Source organism: Salmo salar, chromosome ssa01 (assembly GCF_905237065.1).
Source record: "Salmo salar chromosome ssa01, Ssal_v3.1, whole genome shotgun sequence".
Taxonomy (NCBI): Eukaryota; Metazoa; Chordata; class Actinopteri; order Salmoniformes; family Salmonidae; genus Salmo; species Salmo salar.
Window position 1 is genome coordinate 135,576,908 of NC_059442.1, and position 22,958 is coordinate 135,599,865.

At 42.6% G+C, this 22,958-nt stretch overlaps 1 protein-coding gene across 1 annotated transcript in view; it reads right to left on the reverse strand.

The window, feature by feature from the left end:
• Window positions 1–22,797, reverse strand: part of LOC106565078 (AP-4 complex accessory subunit RUSC2) — a 33,743-nt gene extending 10,946 nt beyond the window's left edge. The window contains exons 1-4 of the mRNA XM_014131717.2: window positions 22,686–22,797; window positions 1,970–3,313; window positions 1,502–1,802; window positions 394–1,386 (exon numbers count right to left, since the gene is read on the reverse strand). Coding sequence (XP_013987192.2) covers window positions 394–1,386; window positions 1,502–1,802; window positions 1,970–3,253 — 2,578 coding nt within the window. The 5' untranslated portion in view covers window positions 3,254–3,313; window positions 22,686–22,797. The remainder of the gene's footprint in view (window positions 1–393; window positions 1,387–1,501; window positions 1,803–1,969; window positions 3,314–22,685) is intronic.
• Window positions 22,798–22,958: the final 161 nt, after the last annotated feature.

Here is a 22,958-nt window from a genome sequence, read left to right on the forward strand (position 1 = left end):
GACCTCTATACCAGGCGGTGTCAAGAAGACTGTTTATTATCTATGCATAGTCACTTTACCCCTACTGTACCTACATGTACATATTACCCCGACTAATCTGTACCCCCACACATTGACTCAGTACCGGTACCCCCTGTATATAGCCTCGTTATTGTTATTGTATTGTTGTTCTTTTATTTTTTAAATTTTATTTAGTAAATATTTTTCTTAAAACTGCATTGTTGGTTATATGCTTGTAAGTAAGCATTTCACGGTAAGGTCTACACCTGTTGTATTCGGCGCATGTGACAAATACAATTTCATTTGACTTGAAAATAATATGAAATGCTCTGAGACCAGGTTGATCCATGCTCTATCACCTACACACAGATCAGGCCCCTCCCGCTTCCTCACCTCTCCTCTGCAGGTGGCTGATGGACAGAGACTCGTAGGAGGCTTCAGGTGACAGGCAGAACTCCACAGGTGGCCTACTGTCACTCAGGCTGAAGGAGTCACAGGGCTGTTGTTGATGCTGCTTTACACTGGGCCCTGCAGACACCAGGGGCTGCAGAAGGGCGCTCAGAGAGGACACTGACGAGAGAGCAGCTGTCAGGCTACGATGAGAGGCTGCAGACCCAGTCATAGGGACTGAGGACAGTGGGATAGTCTTGTGGGGCAGTAAGGGTGGGTCTGGAGAGAAGGACACCAGCAGGTCTGGATGATGGATGTGACTGTCAGAGGGTGACATGGTTGCTACATGGGAGATGGGGCAGTGAGGGCTGTGGGTCAGGAGGACTGGGTTGAGGCTCTTCTGCACTGGGGACAGGCGAATGAGATCTTGGCAGATCTGAGCCATGCCTTGGCTCCGTTTGATTGAATCTTTGCAATGAGACTGGTTTGGGCTACTGTGGGCCTGAGCTGGGCTGGGGTAGGTTTGGTCTAGGTCTTCATAGAGCTGGTCCTGGCATGAATAAGCCTGGGTTAGTTTGGTGCTTGTTTGTGCTTGTTTTGGACTGGTCGAAGTGAGACCAAGGCTAGTGTGGGGCCTGTATGGACTGGAGTGTGTCCAGTTGAGTCTGGACTGGAAGTGTTGTGGACTGGGGGTGCAGGTGGAGCAGGTATCAGAGCTAGAGGGGCCTTCCAGGAGGATGGCTCCATAGCTGCCTAGTGGTGAGGGATGCAGGTGGGTCAGGAGTCTGTTGCCTTTGCCTATGCACTTGGACCCTGGCTGGGAGCTAGAGCTGGGCTTGGTGTTCTTGTGGCTGATGTACTGGTCCAGCAGGGAGCCCAGGGGCTGGCTCTGAGGTTTACCCGCTGGGGGAAGCAGGACGAAGGGCTGGATGGGCAGCGAGGTGGGCCTCTGAGCCTTACTGTATCGAACCACAGGAGTGGCCCATGAACATGCCCCTGAGAGGGAGAGAGGGAGAGGGGATGAAACATTTTAAAGACAAGGAAAAAACAAGGGTAGATCAGCTGAATCATAATTACTCATGTAAAAATACCAACTGGCTTGTTTTCTTACCCTCCTCCTCCGTCTCATGGTTCGGTGACACAGAAGGCTGGTTGGACACAGTGATACTGCCTTGGTTGGAACTCAGGAGTAGGGGGGAGTGGCTGCTACTCTGGCCCAGGGAATCTGCCTCTTGAATGGGACACAGATCCTGGGAGGTGTGGGAGTGGCTGGAGCTCTGGCAGCTGTCTGTATGTCTCTTACAGTAGGCAATCTCAGCAAAGGAGGTGACATGCTGGGAGTCCCAGCTCATACAGCGAGAACGGTGCAATGGGGTAGCTCTCCTCCCTTCTTTGTCTAAGCCTTCTTCCTGCTGGCCATGGAGAAAGAGATACAACTTTGATTAGTTGACAGGAATGTCAACTGCTATGAAAGTCATTCTGCTCATCATACATCTTACAAATTAGTCAAAACCTGAAGAAGAAATTCAAAAGTTGTGCATCTTTTTAAACATACTGTAAGTCATTGTGGTATGCCAACCTGTTTCTCCCCCTGGTTCTGCTCTCCCCGGGCCTTACTGAAGAGGAAGTAGTGGCCCTCTGAGGTGACGCTGGTGGTGCTGGACCAGGCTGGGCTGGGCGAGGCTGACTGGGATGACAGGTCACAGGTCACCAGCTTGTAGTACTTCTGGGTGGTCCCTGTGGGCAGCAGCCTGGCCTGGCTCTGGAGACAGGAAGTGAGGTCAGAGACCTCCAGAGAGGACAGGAGGCCCTGGGCGTGGGGAAGGTAGACATTACAGTTGGAGTCCAGCGCCTGTGGTGACCAGCAGGGGACAGAAGGCTCCCCGTCAAGAGAAGAGGAGGTTGTTCTGCCCCCCTGACTGGGGCCAGCAGCTTGAGGACCCTGGGGCTCCTGGGGGAAAGGTTGCAGGTTTAGGACGACAGTGCCTTCTGCTGGCTGGGATGACTGCATTGCAGGGCTGCTGAGGTCGTTTGGGGTGGCAGGGTTGTTACTCTTGTTGTAGATCGCGCTAAAGTTGACGAGAACCCCATCTGAGCTGTTGCAGGAGGAGTCTGTGACGTACTCTAGAAGCCCATCAGAGAAAGACTCAGGGAAACATTTTGTTTGGCCATAGCTGAAGCAGTAGCTCTCATCACCACATTTTAGCATATTATCTTCAACTTCCTCCAGTCTCTCCTGCTCCCCACAGTCCTTCAACACAGTTTTACCCCTGTTGTCATGGTTCTGACTGGCTGATTGGCTAGAAGGTTTGGAGGTCCGCCTCCCAGCATTACTCAGGGCCCAGTTAGAGTTTCCATGTAGCTGCAGCACAAAAGAGGAGTCCTCATGGTATCTGTGCAGGTTATCTCCATCACTATCTTCATCCTCCTCATCTTCATCCACCCCTTCATTAGGGAGAAAGGAGTTGTGTAGCCGTAAAGTACCTCTAACTACAGGGTGTTGTTTATGTCTTTGAGAGATTGTCATCTGTGACGCCTCCTCTGATGATGATCCAGAGTCACACTTCCCACTGCTGTCACTGCCCCCCTCCCCGTCCCCCTCGCCCCAGTCCTCGTTGAGGCTCCAGTAGCTGGAGGAGATATGTCTGAGGCGGTTGTGGAAGGGCTCTCTGTGGAGGTTGCCTTGCTCGGGGAGGGAGGCAGCGCGGGTCAGACCCACGGAGCTGGAACACAGTCGACCTGGCCGCTTGGAAGAGCTGCTGCACAGAGCCGCCTGCACAGGAAGCTGCCAGGGGGGGAGCTGCACCAGGGGAAAGTGACACGCGATCAGGGTGTCCCCTGATAGGCTGGCTGTCCTGTTCATTCTCTCAGCTCAGCAGTTGATGTTATTACTGAAAGAGTCTCCATGCTCTGAAGGAAACATCTGAAACAGGAGGAAAGGAGAGCATTAAATGGGTTATGATGATACTAGATCAGATAAGCAGCCCAATGCTACTATGAAGCCTCATGCTAATTCTGGAGTCTATAGTCAGACTCGGACTACTAATGCCTCCTCTGCCCCAAGCCATCAGCATGACCAGCGCTGCATGATTCACTCAGTCAGCCATGGCGTGCTCCCTTCCTCCTCACATAGCAAAAGTCACCCATAGCTACTCATAGTGGCGACCCGTCATTCAGGGCAGGCTGGGCGGGGCCCCACATTTTTAGACCAATTTTTTGGGGGAGGTTGCCTGTTTTTCATGTTATTTTGCCATTAATATGTGTCACACATCAGTTTGCAAACGATGTAAAAAAAAAAGTTATATTGAGTTAATAAAGCCTCCATACAAACATGGTCTCTTTTTTTGCTTTCTTGAGTAAAGCAGGTCCAAAATACAGGTGTTTCAGCCTAGATCCGTGCTTTCTGTGGTGGTGGGGCAGCCAGCGGAAAATACGGAGCGTAGGGGTTGGTAATGTTCTCTAGTTACGCCGTGAGTGGCTCAGTGTTCTGTCACTCATGGGGACACTATGTCACTGCCAAATCTAAGGGTAGAGCTCGAAAATTCTAGCCCCTTAGGTGCTGCCATAGAGGTACATTAGAATTGTATTTATGTAACTTTTATTTAACTAGACAAATCAGTTAAGAACAAATTATTATTTACAATGACGGCCTACCAGAAGGCAAAAGGCCTCCTGTGGGGACGGGGGCTGGGATTAAAAATAAAAATAAAATATAGGACAAAACACATCACGACAAGAGAGACACCATAACACTACATAAAGAGAACCCTAATACAACAAAATAGCATGGCAGCAACACATGAAAACACAGCATGGTAGCAACACAACATGACCACAACTTGGTAGCAGCACAAAACATGGTACAAACATTATTGGGCACAGACAACAGCACAAAGGGCAAGAAGGTAGAGACAACAATACATCACGCGAAGCAGCCGTGATTGAGTCTTTGAATGAAGATGTAAAACGGTCCAGTATGAGTGTTTTTTCACAGCTCGTTCCAGTCACTAGCTGCAGCAAACTGAAAAGAGGAGCAACCCAGGGATGTGTGAGGTGTATGAGGTGACTACCTCAAGCTCTAAACCCTCAGAGGTAGTAATCACACCTTTGGGGAGAGTGGCATTCTTCTTACCAAACCACATGACCTTTGTTTTGGAGGTGTTCAGAACAAGGTTAAGGGCAGAGAAAGATCATTGGAAACTAAGAAAGCTTTTTTGTAGAACGTTCAACACAAAATACAGGGAGGGGCCAGCTGAGTATAAGTATTTAAATGGATGAGAGAGCTTCCTACTGCTTGAGCTATGTTGTTGATGTAAATTGAGAAGAGCGTGGGGCCTAGGATCGAGCCTTGGGGTACTCCCTTGGTGACAGGCAGTGGCTGAGACAGCAGATGTTCTGACTTTATACACTGCACTCTTTGAGCGAGGTAGTTAGCAAACCAGGCCAAAGACCCCTCAGAGACACCAATACTCCTGTCAGGTTGTGCGCTACTGGTAAGAAGTCAGGTGCAGGAGAGCGGAGAGTTGTGATCAGGCGCACACTTTAATTGGCAGAAGTAACAACAGACGGACGCAACTGCGTCAAAAACCTCCAGCCAAATGGCAAAAGTGCAAAGCGCGACAACAGTCACAATAATGCATAAGTTAAACAATTAAACACACTCGGGTACAACACGGTACCCAGGGAAAACCAGCCTGGCGCGTAACACGAAACATGTAACAAAAACAATTCCACACAAAGACATGGGAGGAACAGAGGGAATATATATGTAGTGTGATTAGGGAATGTAAACCAGGTGTGCGGGGAAACAAGACAAAACAAATGGAACAATGAACAGTGGAGCGGCGATGGCTAGAAGACCGGTGACGTCGACCGCCGAACGCCGCCCGAGGGGAGCCGACTTCGGTAGAAGTCGTGACAACTCCTTAGCCGGCCCACAAGAATGGAATGGTCTACCATATCAAAAGCTTTGGCCAAGTCAATAAAAATAGAAGCACAACATTGCTTAGAATCAAGGGCAATGGTGACATAATTTAGAACCCTTAACGTTGCAGTGACACATCCATAACCTGAGCGGAAACCAGATTGAATACCCGAGAGAATACTATAGACATCAAGAAAGCCAGTCAGTTGATTATTGACAAGTTTTTCCAACACTTTTGGGTAAACAGGACAAAATAGAAATTACAGTATATAACAGTTAGGATCAACTTTATCTCCCCTTTAAATAAAGGAAGCACCGTGGCTGCCTTCCAAACAATGGGAACCTCCCCAGAGAGGAGAGACAGGTTAAAAAGGTCAGAGAGAGGCTTGGCGATGATAGGGGCAGCAACCTTAAAGAAGAAAGGGTCAAGTTTAAGGAGCTGCTTTAGCACTTCGGAATCAGTGAGAAACTCTGTAGTGGGGCAGGGGAAAAAGAGGGAGGAGCATCGGGGATCGTCACATTAGAAGGGGTGGGAGATGAGGAAATGTTGGACAGGCAAGGAGGCATGGCAGAGTCAAATAGGAATCCTGACTTAATGAAGTGGTGATTAAAGAGCTCAGCCATGTGCTCCTTGTCAGTAACAACCACATCATCAACATTAAGGGACATGGGCAGCTGTGATGAGGAGGGTTTATTCTCCAGGTCTTTAACCATTTTCCAGAACTTCTTGGGGTTAGACCCACAGAGAGAGAACTGCTCCTTAAAGTAACTAACTTTGGCCTTCCGGATAGCCTGAGTGCACTTTTTCTAATTTGCCTTAACGAGAGCCAATCAGCATGAGTATGCATGTGCTGAGCAATTTGCCAAATTGAATTCTTGAGGTGGAGTAACTCTGACAGATCATGGTCGAACCAGGGGCTGAACCTGTTTTTAATTCTCATTTTCTTTATGGCCGCGTATTTGTTAACCTGTCTGGGCTAGGGGGCAGTATTTTCATGGCCGGATGAAAAACATACCCAATTAAACAGGTTACTACTCTGGCCCAGAAACTAGAATATGCATATTATTAGTAGATTTGGATAGAAAACACTCTGAAGTTTCTAAAACTGTTTGAATGGTGTCTGTGAGTATAACAGAACTCATATGGCAGGCAAAAACCTGAGAAAAATCCAAGCAGGAAGTGAAAAGTCTGAGAATTGTAGTTCTTCTTTTGATTCTCTATCGAAGCTACAGTGTCTGTGGGGGACGTTGCACTTCCTAAGGCTTCCATTGGCTGTCTAAAGCCTTCAGAAAGTGGTTTGAGCATTTTCCTGTCACTGGGCAGATAATAGGAGCTCAGTTAATGAGTGGTCTGCCTGGCAACAAAGAGATTGGATATGCTCGGTCCCGCGAGCGCGCCCCTCCTTCTTTTTCTTCTTGAATGAATATGCTATAGTCCGGTAGGAATATTATCGCAATTTTCCGTTAAAAATACCATAAAGATTGAGATAAAAAATACCATAAAGACATGCTTCTAAGTACGGTAATGGAACATTTTGACTTTTCGTCTCTCGTTCCGCGTTCGCGCGTTATGCCTTTGGATAAGTGATCTGTACGCACGAACAAAACGGAGGTATTTGTACATAAATATGGATTATTTCGAACAAAAACAATATTTATTGTGGAAGTAGCAGTCCTGGGAGTGCATTCTGATGAAGATCAGCAAAGGTAAGAGAATATTTCTAATACTAATTCTGAGTTTAGGTTGCGCCGAACTTGGCGGGTGTCTGAATAGCTCACCGTGATGGCTGAGCTATGTACTCAGAATATTGAAAAATGTGCTTTCTCCGTAAAGCTATTTTAAAATCTGACACAGCGGTTGCATCCAGGGGTAGTCTATCTATAATTCTTAAAATAATTGTTATATATTTTGTCAACGTTTATGATGAGTATTTCTGTAAATTGATGTGCACATTCACTGGACGTTTTGGTGGGAATACATTTTCTGAACATCACGCGCCAATGTAAAATGCTGTTTTTGGATATAAATATGAACTTTATCGAACAAAACATACATGTATTGTGTAACATAATGTCCTAGGAGTGTCATCTGATGAAGATCGTCAAAGGTTAGTGCTTCATTTAGCTGTGTTTTGGGTTTTATTGACACATGTCCTTGCTTGGAAAATGGCTGTGTGATTATTTTTGTCTATGTACTCTCCTAACATAATCTAATGTTTTGCTTTCGCTGTAAAGCCTTTTTGAAATCAGACAATGTGGTTAGATTAACGAAAAGTTTATCTTTAAAATGGTGTAAAATAGTTGTATGTTTGAGAAAGTTGAATTATGACATTTTGTTGTTTTTGAATTTGCCGCCCTGATATTTCACTGGCTGTGTCCCGCAGGTGGGACGCTAGCATAAGCCATGCTGTCAATCCAGCATGATTTCTGCCGCGCTCAAAACAACAGTTAACTCAGAACTGGGAAATCTGACTTCAGTGAGTTCAAGACAACTGGGAACTCAGGAAAAAACGAGCTCCGACTGGGAAAATACATTTTGAATGGTCATCCAAATCGGGATCTCTGGCCTCTTTCTAGAGCTACAACCTGAAGATCATTGACGTCATCATGATTATACCTTGTTTTTTCTGAGTTCCCTGTTGTCTTGAAAACACCATAAATCCAGAGAATGCCAGACTTTGATGACAAAATTTGCCTGCGAAAGACCGCCACACCACCTTCCAGTTCAAGTGAGCACAACAAGGTGAGTCCAAAATTGTATTGTAAAGCTGCTGCATAAATGATGTAAAATGCCAGGGAGATATGTATACTGTAGCTTAGAAAGTAATACTAAGTGTATGTTGTGTAGTAAGCTGTTAGTTGCCCATGTGCCTCACCCTAATAATTTGGTCTATTTTCCCCTCTTAATTTAGCCTACTGTTCTGACTTGGTGGTGCACATGTAGCCTATAACCGGTTTAGAGAAATGTAATCATTGAATATTGTAAGAGCTTTCATTGTCTGCTTATATGCCCCCATTATTTATACTACGGTTCTGACTTGGTGTACAGGGAGAATACTGTAAGAACGGCCCATGTTCTGAATTCTGTCGCTGTACATTTCAAAAGTGCTGAACAAATATTTATATTAACTATGTTCATTAATGTCTTAATCAAAATTACGGATTGCCTCGTCTGCTTATCGTCCCCTTATGCCATAGTTTGTACATCTCAATTGTCAGTAGAAACCACATTTGTTTAAGCAAGTCAGCCATATCAGTGTGTGTTAAAGGCAGTAAATGAGGCTGAATGAACTGTTTCGCTGTCAGACAAGGCTCTGCTGATAGCCAGGTGTAGTAGTGGCAAGGTGTTTGGACTGCTGTTGGCCCTAACAGTTTGTGGGCACTGTTTGTCACCGTTATATTGCAATTCATGTATTGTTTAGTGTTGTGTTGTGTAGTGGCTTTGCTGGCATGCATCCCCCAATTTTTTTTGTTAGTTTGCCCAACCAAGATTTACATTCTAAAATCGCCACTGGCTACTCATAGTCTGTCTGACTCTGCACTGCAACTGGGGCAGCAATACTGCAGATAACCAACAAAGACGAGATAACCAACAATACTGCCTGATAACCAACAACGTCGAGACAGCCTATAGAGAGGAGGTAAGTTAACTGGCATTCTGGTGCCAGGACAACAACCTATCCCTCAACCTCAGCAAAACAAAGGAGTTGATTGTTGACTTAAGGAATTAGAGGATGGAACACGCCCCGATCCACATCAACGGGACTGCAGTAGAGAGAATCAGGAGTTTTAAGTTTGTCAGCATACACATGACAGAGGACGTTACATGGACAAACATACTGTATAAAACTTGAAACTTGATAGTCTGATAGAAAGACCGTGTTACACAACACAGCTATTCATGTACACCTCTTAAAGGCCCAGTGCAGTCAGAAATGTGATTTTCCTGTGTTTTATATACAAGTAACTGCCAAAATAAAGGAAACACCAACAAAGTGTCTTAATAAGGCTTTGGGCCACCACGAGCTGCCAAAACAGCTTCAATGTGCCTTGGCATAGATTCTACAAGTGTCTGGAACTCTATTGGAGGAATGCAACAATTAGCATCAAGGCTAACGCTATTGTTAAACGCTTAATAATGACAAATAACACTGCCATAAATGTCATTAATGTAAAGAAAGAAAGGTAGTGTTTTATGTCACACGATCTGTGAATACTCCATGCATTAAAACTGACAGTTCCCAAAATCGTACACTAGAATTGCTGAAAAAAATATGTATATGTTTACATTACTTATTTTATTTATTTCCCACCGTTTTATAAGTCAGAAGACAGCCATCCAGACCTTCCTAGGACCATGTAAATGTCCTCTGTCGATTAAACTTGTATTTGCCTCCCTCTGGTGGTCGGCTGCATCATTACATCCATTTATATCACTTCACCGTAATGTTATGTCAAAGCAATCTTTGAATTTGTCCTGAGAAGGCGGATCTAAATACATCACTTTCATAGCTCTACGACAAAGAATCCAACCTACACATTTCCTTAAACCTAAAATAAGTAAAGAAGTAATTTTGTGTGGAAGTCAAAATTTGTTTTACGTCGGAGACAGACACATTGTATATGCTAAGGATTCCCCCTCGTCTATAAGAGGGACGCACTCTGTTTAAATGGACAAAATGTTGATTTAGACGTTCACAAATTTAACAGATTTTGACTCTCACTAATGTCATAATATGTTTGGTAAAGTATTAAAGAAGGTGAAATATTTTGGTAGATATTCCTAAAACAGATTATAGCAATATATGGACATATTATAAAGTATGAAAAGGCTTATTCATTCACAATTGTATTTTATCATATTATCATCTTGGTATAGATTTTATAGTACTTTTATTGTGTACTGGATCATATTGGTTGAAAAGTTTTTTTTCTTTCTCAGACATAAATGAACAATTCCTGGTGAAAGCCAAAGGTCATAGCTTTCTAGGGAGGGGACACTACTAGATTAACGAAATATTACCCTCTTGTTAGATTGATGACTAAAGCCATAGCGAAACAGTGCAAAACGTCTGTCAGCTCAACTTTAAATCATGAATTATGGACAACTCTTGAACTTCGGTGTAAAATATGTTTTGATTCAACTCATGTTTTATACTGAATGTATGCTATTCTGCATGTGTTCATTTGTTAAAAATTGCCTTGCCTGAGAGGGTAGGCTACCAACAGTGGTGTAAGCCTAGTGAAGGGTAAACGCAAGTAAACGCCTACCCACCTTTTTCAGATTTTTCAACTCACCCATTTGTCCCTTTTCTTCCCCATAATACTTTTACTTCCCCATCATACTTTACTTCATTTATTTCATCTGTTGTTATATATGTGAAACTAATTTCAGTATAGTTTAGGTTCAGTTTCCAAGCAATTATCGGGGTGATTATCAACTGGGCACGGCACCTTCAACTGTTAGAAAAAAGAGGGGAACAGGCCCTACTGCCAGGCGAAGGAGGGGCAATGGGGAAAACCATTCAAAAAATGACATGCCCTCCTAAAAGTGGTTATAACTCCAGTTCTGTGTGTGATATTAAGATTCTAACAACAACAGTGTGTTATATAGACTTATTTAGGAAAAGTCAAGAATGAAGGAGGGGCATGACTTTACTTTTTTTTACAGTAAATAATACATTCATGAGCAGTCCAAATGACTGCTTTCGCAGTTATAGTGTTAATAGACCAGTAATAAAGAGAGTTCTAAATCTCTGCCAATAACAGCTAGATTTCAGTTTCCCCTTCCAAACTCAGACCACTCCCAGACAGTCCTTGAAAAATTATTGCTTGAGAAATTGCTCTTTGCTAAGAAGCTATTTTTGTATCTTTTTGACAATTTTCAATGAAAACAATCACAGTAAGGTACTTATTTGAAATTGAGATAAAAACAGCTGCATTGGACCTTTAACATTTAGACCTATGCACACAGCAGACTATCACATACTGTTTATATATATCAAGGTTATTATAGTAAATGAAAACTGAAATGAAAACGAATCCTGAAAAAACTATTTAGTAAACTGAAATAAAATAATTAACAAACCCGTTTGAAAAACTAAAACCATACTGAAACTAATATTGCTTACTCCAAAAATAACTAAAATAAAAACCATCATGAATTATTTTCAGTTGTAGTATTTTTTTCTAGACTTTGGGAAAAAATCTAATGGGGTTTTCAAAGGTGTTTTTAAGCTTTTTGGGAGTTTTCAAGCTACGGAATCTGGCTGGTGTCACACACTGATCTGTCTTGTGCTGTCTTGTGCTTGCCCATTTTCGCCATTATCCCCTGTGCATTTATACCTGTGTTTTCTGTTGCCAGGTTATCTTGTCTCGTCAAGCCTACCAGCGTGTTTTTTCGTACTCCTGTTCTCTTTAGTCCCTGTTTTCTAGTTCTTCCGGTTTTGACCATTCTGCCTGCCTTGACCCCGAGCCTACCTGCCATTCTGCCCTCTGCCCTCCAGTTGCAAGTGACCCCCCCACCCAAAAAATAAAAAAATACATAAATAAAATAAACACAAATGCCTCTGAGACTCACATGCATGCTTTCTGTCCCACTAAATCTAAATAATATAAAAACGAAATATAAATATTTTTATACAACTGAAACTAGCAAATCAGGTTCGAAGAACTGAATGAAACTAAACTGAATTTCTAATTCAATGACAGAGTATATATTTTGTATTTTTGGGGGGCGAGGGTGGGCTGTACTCTCCTCCTGGCATGAAGGGAGCTTGATGTGAGTGTGTATGATTGTATGTCATGCCTCTGTTTTATAATATGAAACCCCTGTCATTTTCTGAATTCTGTTAAATCATCCAAATAGTCTATCATCTTGAATTTTGAAGCTTATTTTCACATTGCAGTCAAGTCACTATAAATAACCCTGAAGAGATTCTAAATTCAAAATGTCTGTTTGCTGCATTTTCTGGGGTACAGGGTGTTGCTGGTGAGAGGTGTTGCATCCTTCACACCCCTCACAGTGCCTCATCTGGGTGTAATCTGTAAATAATCTCAGCAACATCTGGCGCCAGGGACCAGGGAAAGACTGGAAAAATCCTCTTTATGCTCAAAGGTTTCTAATAAATAACACGTCAACAAATATCTCCAACCTATCCATCACTGCCATAACATAACAATACCTGTAGTAATATCCATTGCAGACACTTTCATAAATACCCTCATATTTTAATCACAGGATATAGGCCTATGTGTCTCTGTGTCTCAATCAATCGGTTTACTGGAGAAATACATAACAGCATCACTTGTCATCAACAAGATTACTGTTCCTGATTTGGCACAACAGTTGGGTCGTTCCACCAATTCAGTGCCTTTTGAGAAGTGCAACTTGGTAAAAAAAAAAATTTAAGTTTGATTTCACCTAATTGTAACATTCTGTCATAAAGAGCACATGTTCAACTTAATAAAAAATGAGTTTTCCCATCTCAAGAAGTTACATTTAAAAAAATTACTATAGTAAGTGCCTGTTAAAGGGCACTTCATTTAAAATTCTATATTGTTGCACAATTTCTACTTAAAATATAAAAGGGACACAAAAGGTACTCCTTTCGTGGAACTACCCAGTTGAAGATGATCTCTGATCACATAGATGTCATATCAGTGAGAACTGGGATTTGTGCACTGACAGTACCTTGGAGCCTCTCACCTTTAAATAAGATAATTGAATTAAATACCAGGAGAGAACTTCCTGTGGAAAGTGGGCCATGCAGGCTGACAGGATGTTGTTGCAGATGACTAACCACTGCACTGCATATTTGATATGCCCCCTGTGTCCCAGTCAGCACCCATGCCTGCCTGGCTACTAATAGACACAAACTAGTGGAGCAAAGACTCATTGTGGCCTGGATACAGGAATATTAGAGGAAACCAGATCAACCTGATGTGATTAACCCCAACTATTGCGGTAGCAACATTTCTGTCAGATCTACTAATCCATTCATATGAGAGAAGAAATTGTCGTAACATGAGATACACAGACAACTCACTATTCTGTTCTTAGCCATGGAATCAGAGGCTGTGGTCTAGTGGAAGACAGATCAAGATGACAAACTTCAGTTGTTGTTGTCTGTTTCTATCAAGTTTGTTTCTCTGTAACGAGCAGTTGGAGGGCAGTACAGAAGACATTATGATGCTCAGATTAGAACAGCTTGGCCTATATTCTGTGAAAATAATTGTTGTAAGGTAGGGGTAATACGGAATGGGCAAGGTGATTGACAAGGTAAAAAAAGACGATGTTCAGTCATTTCAACAGAATATTTATCAAACAGAGTGGAAGGAAAACTGTGCGTGTGTGTACGTGTTTAACTACAGTGAGGGAAAAAAGTATTTGATCCCCTGCTGATTTTGTACGTTTGCCCACTGAAAGAAATGATCAGTCTATCATTCTAATGGTAGGTTTATTTGAACAGTGAGAGACAGAATAAAACAAATTTAAAAAATGCATGTGAAAAATGTTGTAAATTGATTTGCGTTTTAATGAGGGAAATATGTATTTGACCCCCCTGCAAAACATGACTTAGTACTTGGTGGTAAAACCCTCGTTGGCAATCACAGAGGTCAGACGTTTCTTGTAGTTGGTCACCAGGTTTGCACACATCTCAGGAGGGATTTTGTCCCACTCCTCTTTGCAGATCTTCTCCAAGTCATTAAGGTTTCGAGGCTGACGTTTGGCAACTCGAACCTTCAGCTCCCTCCACAGATTTTCTATGGGATTAAGGTCTGGAGACTGGCTAGGCTACTCCAGGACCTTAATGTTTCTTCTTGAGCCACTCCTTTGTTGCCTTGGCCATGTGTTTTGTGTCATTTTCATGCTGGAATACCCATCCATGACCCATTTTCAATGCCCTGGCTGAGGGAAGGAGGTTCCAGGTTCTCACGGTACATGGCCCCATCCATCATCCCTTTGATGCGGTGAAGTTGTCCTGTCCCCTTAGCAGAAAAACACCCCCAAAGCATAATGTTTCCACCTCCATGTTTGACGGTGGAGATGGTGTTCTTGGGGTCATAGGCAGCATTCCTCCTCCAAACACGGCGAGTTGAGTTGAGGCCAAAGAGCTCCATTTTGGTCTCATCTGACCACAACACTTTCACTCAGTTGTCCTCTGAATCATTCAGATGTTCATTGGCAAACTTCAGACGGGCATGTATATGTGCTTTCTTGAGCAGGGGGACCTTGCGGGCACTGCAGGATTTCAGTCCTTCACGGCGTAGTGTGTTACCAATTGTTTTCTTGGTGACTATGGTCCCAGCTGCCTTGAGATCATTCACATGATCCTCCCGTGTAGTTCTGGGCTGATTCCTCACTGTTCTCATGATCATTGCAACTCCACGAGATGAGATCTAGCATGGAGCCCCAGGCCAAGCGAGATTGGCAGTTCTTTTATGTTTCTTCCATTTGTCACCTTCTCACCAAGCTGCTTGGCGATGGTCTTGTAGCCCATTCCAGCCTTGTGTAGGTCTACAATCCTGTCCCTGACATCCTTGGAGAGCTCTTTGGTCTTGGCCATGGTGGAGAGTTTGGAATCTGATTGATTGATTGCTTCTGTGGACAGGTGTCTTTTATACAGGTAACAAGCTGAGATTAGGAGCACTCCCTTTAAGAGTGTGCTCCTAATCTCAGCTCGTTACCTGTATAAAAGACACCTGGGAGCCATACATCTTTCTGATTGAGAGGGGGTCAAATACTTATTTCCCTCATTAAAATGCAGATGAATTTATAACATTTCTGACATGCGTTTTTCTGGATTTTTTGTTGTTGTTATTCTGTCTTTCACTGTTCAAATAAACCTACCATTAAAATTATAGCCTGATCATTTCTTTGTCAGTGGGCAAACGTACAAAATCAGCAGGGGATCAAATACATTTTTCCCTCACTGTATAGTGAGTTTTTTCCCTCACTGGGACCAGAAGTCCCAACAAGAGTAGTAAACGAACAAAACATTTGACCAACTGGGGACATTTTGTTGGTCCCCACAAGGTCAAATGCTATCTCTAGGGTGTTTAGGGTTAAGGTTAGAATTAGTGTTAGAATTAGGTTTAGGGTTAGGAGCTAGGGCTCGTTTTAGGGTTAGAAGCTATGGTTAGGTTTAGGGTTAAGGTTAGGTTTTGGAGTTAAGGTTAGGGTAAGTGTGTGTGTGTATGTATTATGGAGCAATTTCAGTGCGAACAGACATTTTATTTGAATTAGATCATTTTGAATTTGTATTAGGATATTGAATTTTCATTTAATATTTTTTCATTTGTAATGCAGAAATTGAATAATAGAATTCATAATTTGAACTTTTTGCTATCAGTTTTAAAATTCAATTTCAATATAATTGAAAATTCAAATTCAATATTTATATATTGATAGATATTGCATTCACTGTCCGTGTATCAAGTTTACAAACTATTATGTCAAGTTTATCAAAGTTTCATATATTCAATTTATCGGATACATTCAGATTCAGTTTTCTAATTCAGTAATCTAAATTCCGATTCAAAACCAGAGACAACATCATGGTACTTTGCCAGCCAGGAAAGGTAGAAGAGAACATATAGAATAAAACACTGTGGTAAACAGAAGCTTCTGGTGGTTTCTGAAGCCAATGTGGCATGTTGAAATAATTATCTTTTTGACTCCACCGTTTGAACCGTTTTGGCTATAAACTATTATGACCCCTTTCCTGAAAGCTTAGACTCTCTGAAGCATGGACGTGCCTTTTGTTCCCCTCGATGATGATCACATGCCGCGCAGGACACATCAGAAGGGGAGTGTCCCAAAAACCGCAATTTGGCTGAATAGTTCATTAGCCCTGTCATAGCCCTTCTAGGGATAGTCATTCCAGTTTCCACTCCCTATTAATCTTGCTCTTGTGACTGTCTGGGGTCGAACCAGGCCTCCTGCATGTCACAAGACTGTGTTAGCCCACTTAGCTAAAGCTCAACGGGATGAGTTCAGTAAGCTAACACAAGTCTTAAAGTCTCCAGCAAGGTTACTCATCAAAAGAGCGTGGTTTATCGAACCACCTCCGTTACATTTCACCCCCCTTTGACCTCCAACTCAGAGATCATGGCACCAATATAACTGACTGGGTTCGAAATCAGGCCTGTTGCACAACAACAACCCTTCCTGTGGCAAACAGAAGCAGAAGGATCTGTCCACCCCATTTAATGGTTTGGTGATCCATGCGTGTGATGAGCAACCTTGCCTGAGACCTAATGACGTGTTTGTTTGTTTGATGGGGTTCTAACCCAGGGCTCCTGTGTGCCAGGCAATGCAACTTTTCAGGTCTCAGACAAGTTACTCATTATGCGAGTGTGGTCACCAAACCACCTGTCTTACACTTCACCCCCCTTTGACCTCCTCCTTGAAGAGGCCCATCCAAGTCACAGGACCAATGTCTAGGCTTTAGCTCAACAGGCTAACACATTCTTAACCTAGTCAGTCACATTACCCTTATGACTACCCTTGCCGGAGACTTGAAACGAACACCTCTAACATGTATTAGTGTAGCAGATGGGGATCTGTGAAATTCACCCCTCGGCCTGAAGTGGCCTTGTGCACCTTGCGCCATTGAAGGAGGCCTTTTTCAATAGCGTGATGGTTTGGAATGCTTCAGGATGGCAGTCACGTGTGTTTATGAGGCAGAAGTCCTGAGTTTGAGTCTCCATCTGACCTATATCATAGGGAAGCGGTACTCGCAGGCAGCCTGGCATCCTTTACAATGGTGCCACTGGACTCAGATCTACAGTTGCGCTCAGTTTAACCACTGGGGTCGCTGTGGAGTGAATTTGGGGTGTGAATGTAACAGATGGGGATTCATAAACTCACTCTTCAGCCTGAAGTGTTTCACCTTGCGCCATTGAAGGAGGCCTTTTTCAATAGCGCGTTGGGTTGGAATGCTCCGGGGGGTTGGGGGGGGGTTACGTGTTTTTGCGACGCAGAGGTCCTGAGTCTCAGTATGAGCAGTGTATCGTCCTTTAACCTGTTATGGCTAGGGGGCAGTATTTTCACGGACGGATAAAAAAACGTACCCGATTTAATCTGATTAGTACTCCTGCCCAGAAACTAGAATATACATATAATTATTAGCTTTGGATAGAAAACACTCCAAAGTTTCTAAAACTTTTTGAATGGTGTCTGTGAGTATAACAGAACTCATTTGGCAGGCCAAAACCTGAGAAGATTCTGTACAGGAAGTACCCTGTCTGACCATTTCTTGGCCTTGTTGATTATCTCTATCAATTACAGGGGATCTCTGCTCTTACGTGACACTTTCTACGGCTCACATGGACTCTCAGAAGGCGGCAAAATGCTGAATCGTGGCTTTGCAGGCTCTGGCTGAAACAAAGTAGCGCGTTTGGGTAGTGGCTGGTTACAGTACTGTGAGACTCAGGCTCGTGCCCGCGTCGACCGAAAGCTTTGTTTTCTTTCCTCTGTTTAGCTAAATGGAGATTCCCGGTCGGAATATTATCGTTTTTTTACGAGAAAAATTGCATAAAAATGGATTTTAAACAGCGGTTGACATGCTTCGAAGTACGGTAATGGAATATTTAGAAATCTTTTGTCACGAATTGCGCCATGCTCGCGACCCTGATTTACCATTCGGATAGTGTCTGGAACGCACAAACAAAACCCCGCTATTTGGATATAACGATGGATTATTTTGGACCAAACCAACATTTGTTATTGAAGTAGCAGTCCTGGGAGTGCATTCTGACGAAGACAACAAAGGTAATCAAACTTTTGTAATAGTAAATCGGAGTTTGATCAGGGCTAAACTTGGTCGGTGTCTAAATGGCTAGCCGTGATGGCTGGGCTATCTACTGAGAATATTGCAAAATGTGCTTTCACCGAAAAGCTATTTTAAAATTGGACATATCGAGTGCATAGAGGAGTTCTGTATCTATAATTCTTAAAATAATTGTTATGTTTTTTTGTGAACGTTTATCGTGAGTAATTTAGTAAATTCACCGGATGTTTGCGGGGGGTATGCTAGTTCTGAACGTCACATGCTAATGTAAAAAAGCTGGTTTTTGATATAAATATGAACTTGATTGAACAAAACATGCATGCATTGTATAACATAATGTCCTAGGGTTGTCATCTGATGAAGATCATCAAAGGTTAGTGCTGCATTTAGCTGTGGTTTTGTTTTTTGTGACATTATATGCTAGCTTGAAAAATGGGTGTCTGATTATTTCTGGCTGGGAACTCTGCTGACATAATCTAATGTTTTGCTTTCGCTATAAAGCCTTTTTGAAATCGGACAGTGTGGTTAGATTAACAAGAGTCTTGTCTTTAAAATGCTGTAAAATAGTCATATGTTTGAAAAATGGAAGTTTTCGGATTTGAGAGGAATTTGTATTTCGCGCCACGCCCATCATTGGATATTGGAGCAGGTGTTCCGCTAGCGGAACGTCTAGATGTAAGAGGTTTTAACCTGTTGGGGCTAGGGGGCAGTATTTTCACGGCCGGATAAAAAACATACCCGATTTAAACTGGTTACTACTCTTACCCAGAAACGAGAATATGCATATAATTAATAGATTTGGATAGAAAACACTCTAACGTTTCTAAAACTGTTTGAATGGTGTCTGTGAGTATAACAGAACTCATATGGCAGGCCAAAACCTGAGAAGATTCCATGCAGGAAGTGCCCTGTCTGACAATTTGTTGTCCTTCTAGGGCATCTCTATCAAAAATATCGCATCTCTGCTGTAACGTGACATTTTCTAAGGCTTTCATTGGCTCTCAGAAGGCGCCAGAAAGTGGAATGAGAGCTCTGCAGTCTCTGGGCGAAAAAAAGCAGGAGATTTTGTGAGTGGTCAGGCAGGGAACACTGACACTGGAGCGTGCGTGCACGAGAGGACTCCATGTTTTTCTTTCTCTCTTTGAACGAATACAACGTCGCCCGGTTGGAATATTATCGCTATTTTACGAGAAAAATCGCATAAAAATGTATTTTAAACAGCGTTTGACATGCTTCGACGTACGGTAATGGAATATTTTTACATTTTTTGTCACGAAATGCGCCCGCGCGTCACCCTTCGGATACTGACCTCAACGCACGAACAAAACGGAGCTATTTCAATATAACTATGGATTATTTCGAACCAAAACAACATTTGTTGTTGAAGTAGAAGTCCTGGGAGTGCATTCTGACGAAGAACAGCAAAGGTAATCCAAATTTTCTTATAGTAAATCTGAGTTTGGTGAGGGCCAAACTTGGTGGGTGTCAAATAAGCTAGCCGTGATGGCCGGGCTATCTACTCAAAATATTGCAAAATGTGCTTTCGCCGAAAAGCTATTTTAAAATCTGACACCGCGATTGCATAAAGGAGTTCTGTATCTATAATTCTTAAAATAATTGTTATGTATTTTGTGAACGTTAATCATGAGTAAATAAGTAAATTCACCGGAAGTTTGCGGTGGGTATGCTAGTTCTGAACATCACATGCTAATGTAAAAAGCTGGTTTATGATATAAATATGAACTTGATTGAACAAAACATGCATGTATTGTATAACATAATGTCCTAGGAGTGTCATCTGATGAAGATCATCAAAGGTTAGTGCTGCATTTAGCTGTGGTTTTGGTTTTTGTGACATATATGCATGCTTTGAAAATGGCTGTGTGATTATTTTTGGCAGGGTACTCTCCTGACATAATCTAATGTTTTGCTTTCGCTGTAAAGCCTTTTTGAAATCGGACAGTGTGGTTAGTTTAACGAGAGTCTTGTCTATAAAATGGTGTAAAATAGTCATATGTTTGAGAAATTGAAGTTATAGCATTTATGAGGTATTTGTATTTCGCGCCACACGATTCCACTGGCTGTTGACTAGGTGGGACGCAAACGTCCCACCTTGCCCAGGAAGGTTAAATCAAATCAAAGAACCTTGGCGTGACCCTGGACAACACCCTGTCGTTCTCTACTAACATCAAGGCGGTGACCCGATCCTGTAGGTTCATGCTCTACAACATTCGCAGAGTACGACCCTGCCTCACACAGGAAGCGGCGCAGGTTCTAATCCAGGCACTTGTCATCTCCCGTCTGGATTACTGCAACTCGCTGTAGGCTGGGCTCCCTGCCTGTGCCATTAAACCCCTACAACTCATCCAGAACGCCGCAGCCCATCTGGTGTTCAACCTTCCCAAGTTCTCTCACGTCACCCCGCTCCTCCGCTCTCTCCACTGGCCTCCTGTTGAAGCTCGCATCCGCTACAAGACCATGGTGCTTGCCTACGGAGCTGTGAGGGGAACGGCACCTCCGTACCTTCAGGCTCTGATCAGGCCCTACACCCAAACAAGGGCACTGCGTTCATCCACCTCTGGCCTGCTCGCCTCCCTACCTCTGAGGAAGCACAGTTCCCGCTCAGCCCAGTCAAAACTGTTCGCTGCTCTGGCACCCCAATGGTGGAACAAGCTCCCTCACGACGCCAGGACAGCGGAGTCAATCACCACCTTCCGGAGACACCTGAAACCCCACCTCTTTAAGGAATACCTAGGATAGGATAAAGTAATCCTTCTACCCCCCCCCTAAAAGATTTAGATGCACTATTGTAAAGTGGTTGTTCCACTGGATATCATAAGGTGAATCCACCAATTTGTAAGTCGCTCTGGATAAGAGCGTCTGCTAAATGACTTAAATGTAAATGTAAGTTTATTTGTCACATGCGCCGAATACAACAGGTGTTGACCTTACAGTGAAATGCTTACTTACAGGCTCTAACCAATAGTGCAAAAAAGGTATTAGGTGAACAATAGGTAGGTAAAGAAATAAAACAACAGTAAAAAGACAGACTATATACAGTAGTGAGGCTATAAAAGTAGCGAGGCTACATACAGACACCGGTTAGTCAGGCTGATTGAGGTAGTATGTACATGTAGATATGGTTAAAGTGACTATGCATATCTGATGAACAGCGAGTAGCAGCAGTAGCTTTATATGAACTTCCTGAACTTACAGGCTTTAGCTAAGTGGGCTAACACAGTCTTGTGACATGCAGGAGACCTGTTTCGAACCCAGTCAGTCACAAGAGCAAAATTGAAAAGGGAGTGGAAAGACTATCCTGAGGGGTTATGACAGGGCTATTCAACTATATTCTTATGGGGGCCAAATTGTGTTTTTTGTGACACTCCCTTCTAACGTGTCTTACGCGACATGTGATCATCATAGAGGGGAACAGAAGGCACGTCCATGCTTCAGAGAGTATAGCTTTCAGGAAAGGGGTCATAATAGTTTATAGACAAAACAGTTCCAACGGTAGAGCCAAATTCATAGGAAGAAAATGTATTCAACATGCCACATTGGCTTCAGAAACCACCAGAAGCTTCTGTTTACCACAGTGTTTTATTCTATATGTTCTCTTCTACCTTTCCTGGCTGCCAAAGTACCATGATGTTGTCTCTGGTTTTGAATAGGAATTTAGATTACTGAATTAGAAAACTGAATCTGAATGCATCTGAGAAGTTGAATATATGAAATATATTAACATATTCAATAATAGTTTGTAAACTTGATACACAGACAATGAATTCAATATCTACCATATTGAAACTGAATATATAAACATTCAATTTGAATATTAAATGAAATTGAATTTTAAAATGTAATGCAATATTGATTAAATTCAGTTTCAAATGATGAAATACAAGTTCAAATGATGAAATCTATAATTACATTTGTGCATTACAAATTTAAAAATATTAAATTCAAATTCTATATCCTAATATAAATGACAAATGATGTAGCCTAATTGAACTACAATTTCTGTTCGCACTGAAATCGCTCCAAAACACACACAGCTTTCCAGACATAGGGTCTGCATGAAAGATGGGGAAGGCGAGTGAAATAGGGCGAGTGTGAAAGCGAGAAACTGACAGCGGAGCCCAGAACGTGTGTGTCACCGCATCATGCCTGTAGTCTACCGCAACACACACATGACCAACGTTTGCCAGTCGCACTACAATGTCCTAAATCCGTTTACATTAAATAACATTCAAAATGAACACACACTAAAGCAATAAAAAACAAAGAAATGCATTTACATTTGTCAGGAAAGCATCATGGAAAAGCCTACGCATAGGCATCTCCTAACCTACATTTTATTCTAATAGATGTAGGTAAAAACTTGCACTGTAATCTTCTCCCAATTTTCCAACTTAAAGTTACAATGGATGCATATGCATATTATATAATTGAGAAGAATAACGATATATGTTTCCTTCAAACTCTTCAACATAATGTAATTGAATGATTAATAAAACATGCGCCCCTCGAATGGTGATGTATTACGTAAAATAAACAACATTAAATATACATACGGTGGATGTTGCAGGTAGTTTGAAGGTTTCAATCGATAATTTTGTTGTACATTGTTTAATAGTTCCAACCGTTGCAGGACAGTTCCTTGTTTCCAACAGTCAGGGCGCCGCGCTTCTAGTGCTGATGAAAACAGAGGCCAGACGGGTCAGCGGTATACAGTATATTTGCGTCACAACGTGTCTATCCAATGCGCACAGCGCAGGACTTGCCACTCAAGCCGTTTCCAACAATAACAATAGCGAATAGGAATAAATGTAGGCTATTTAGACTCG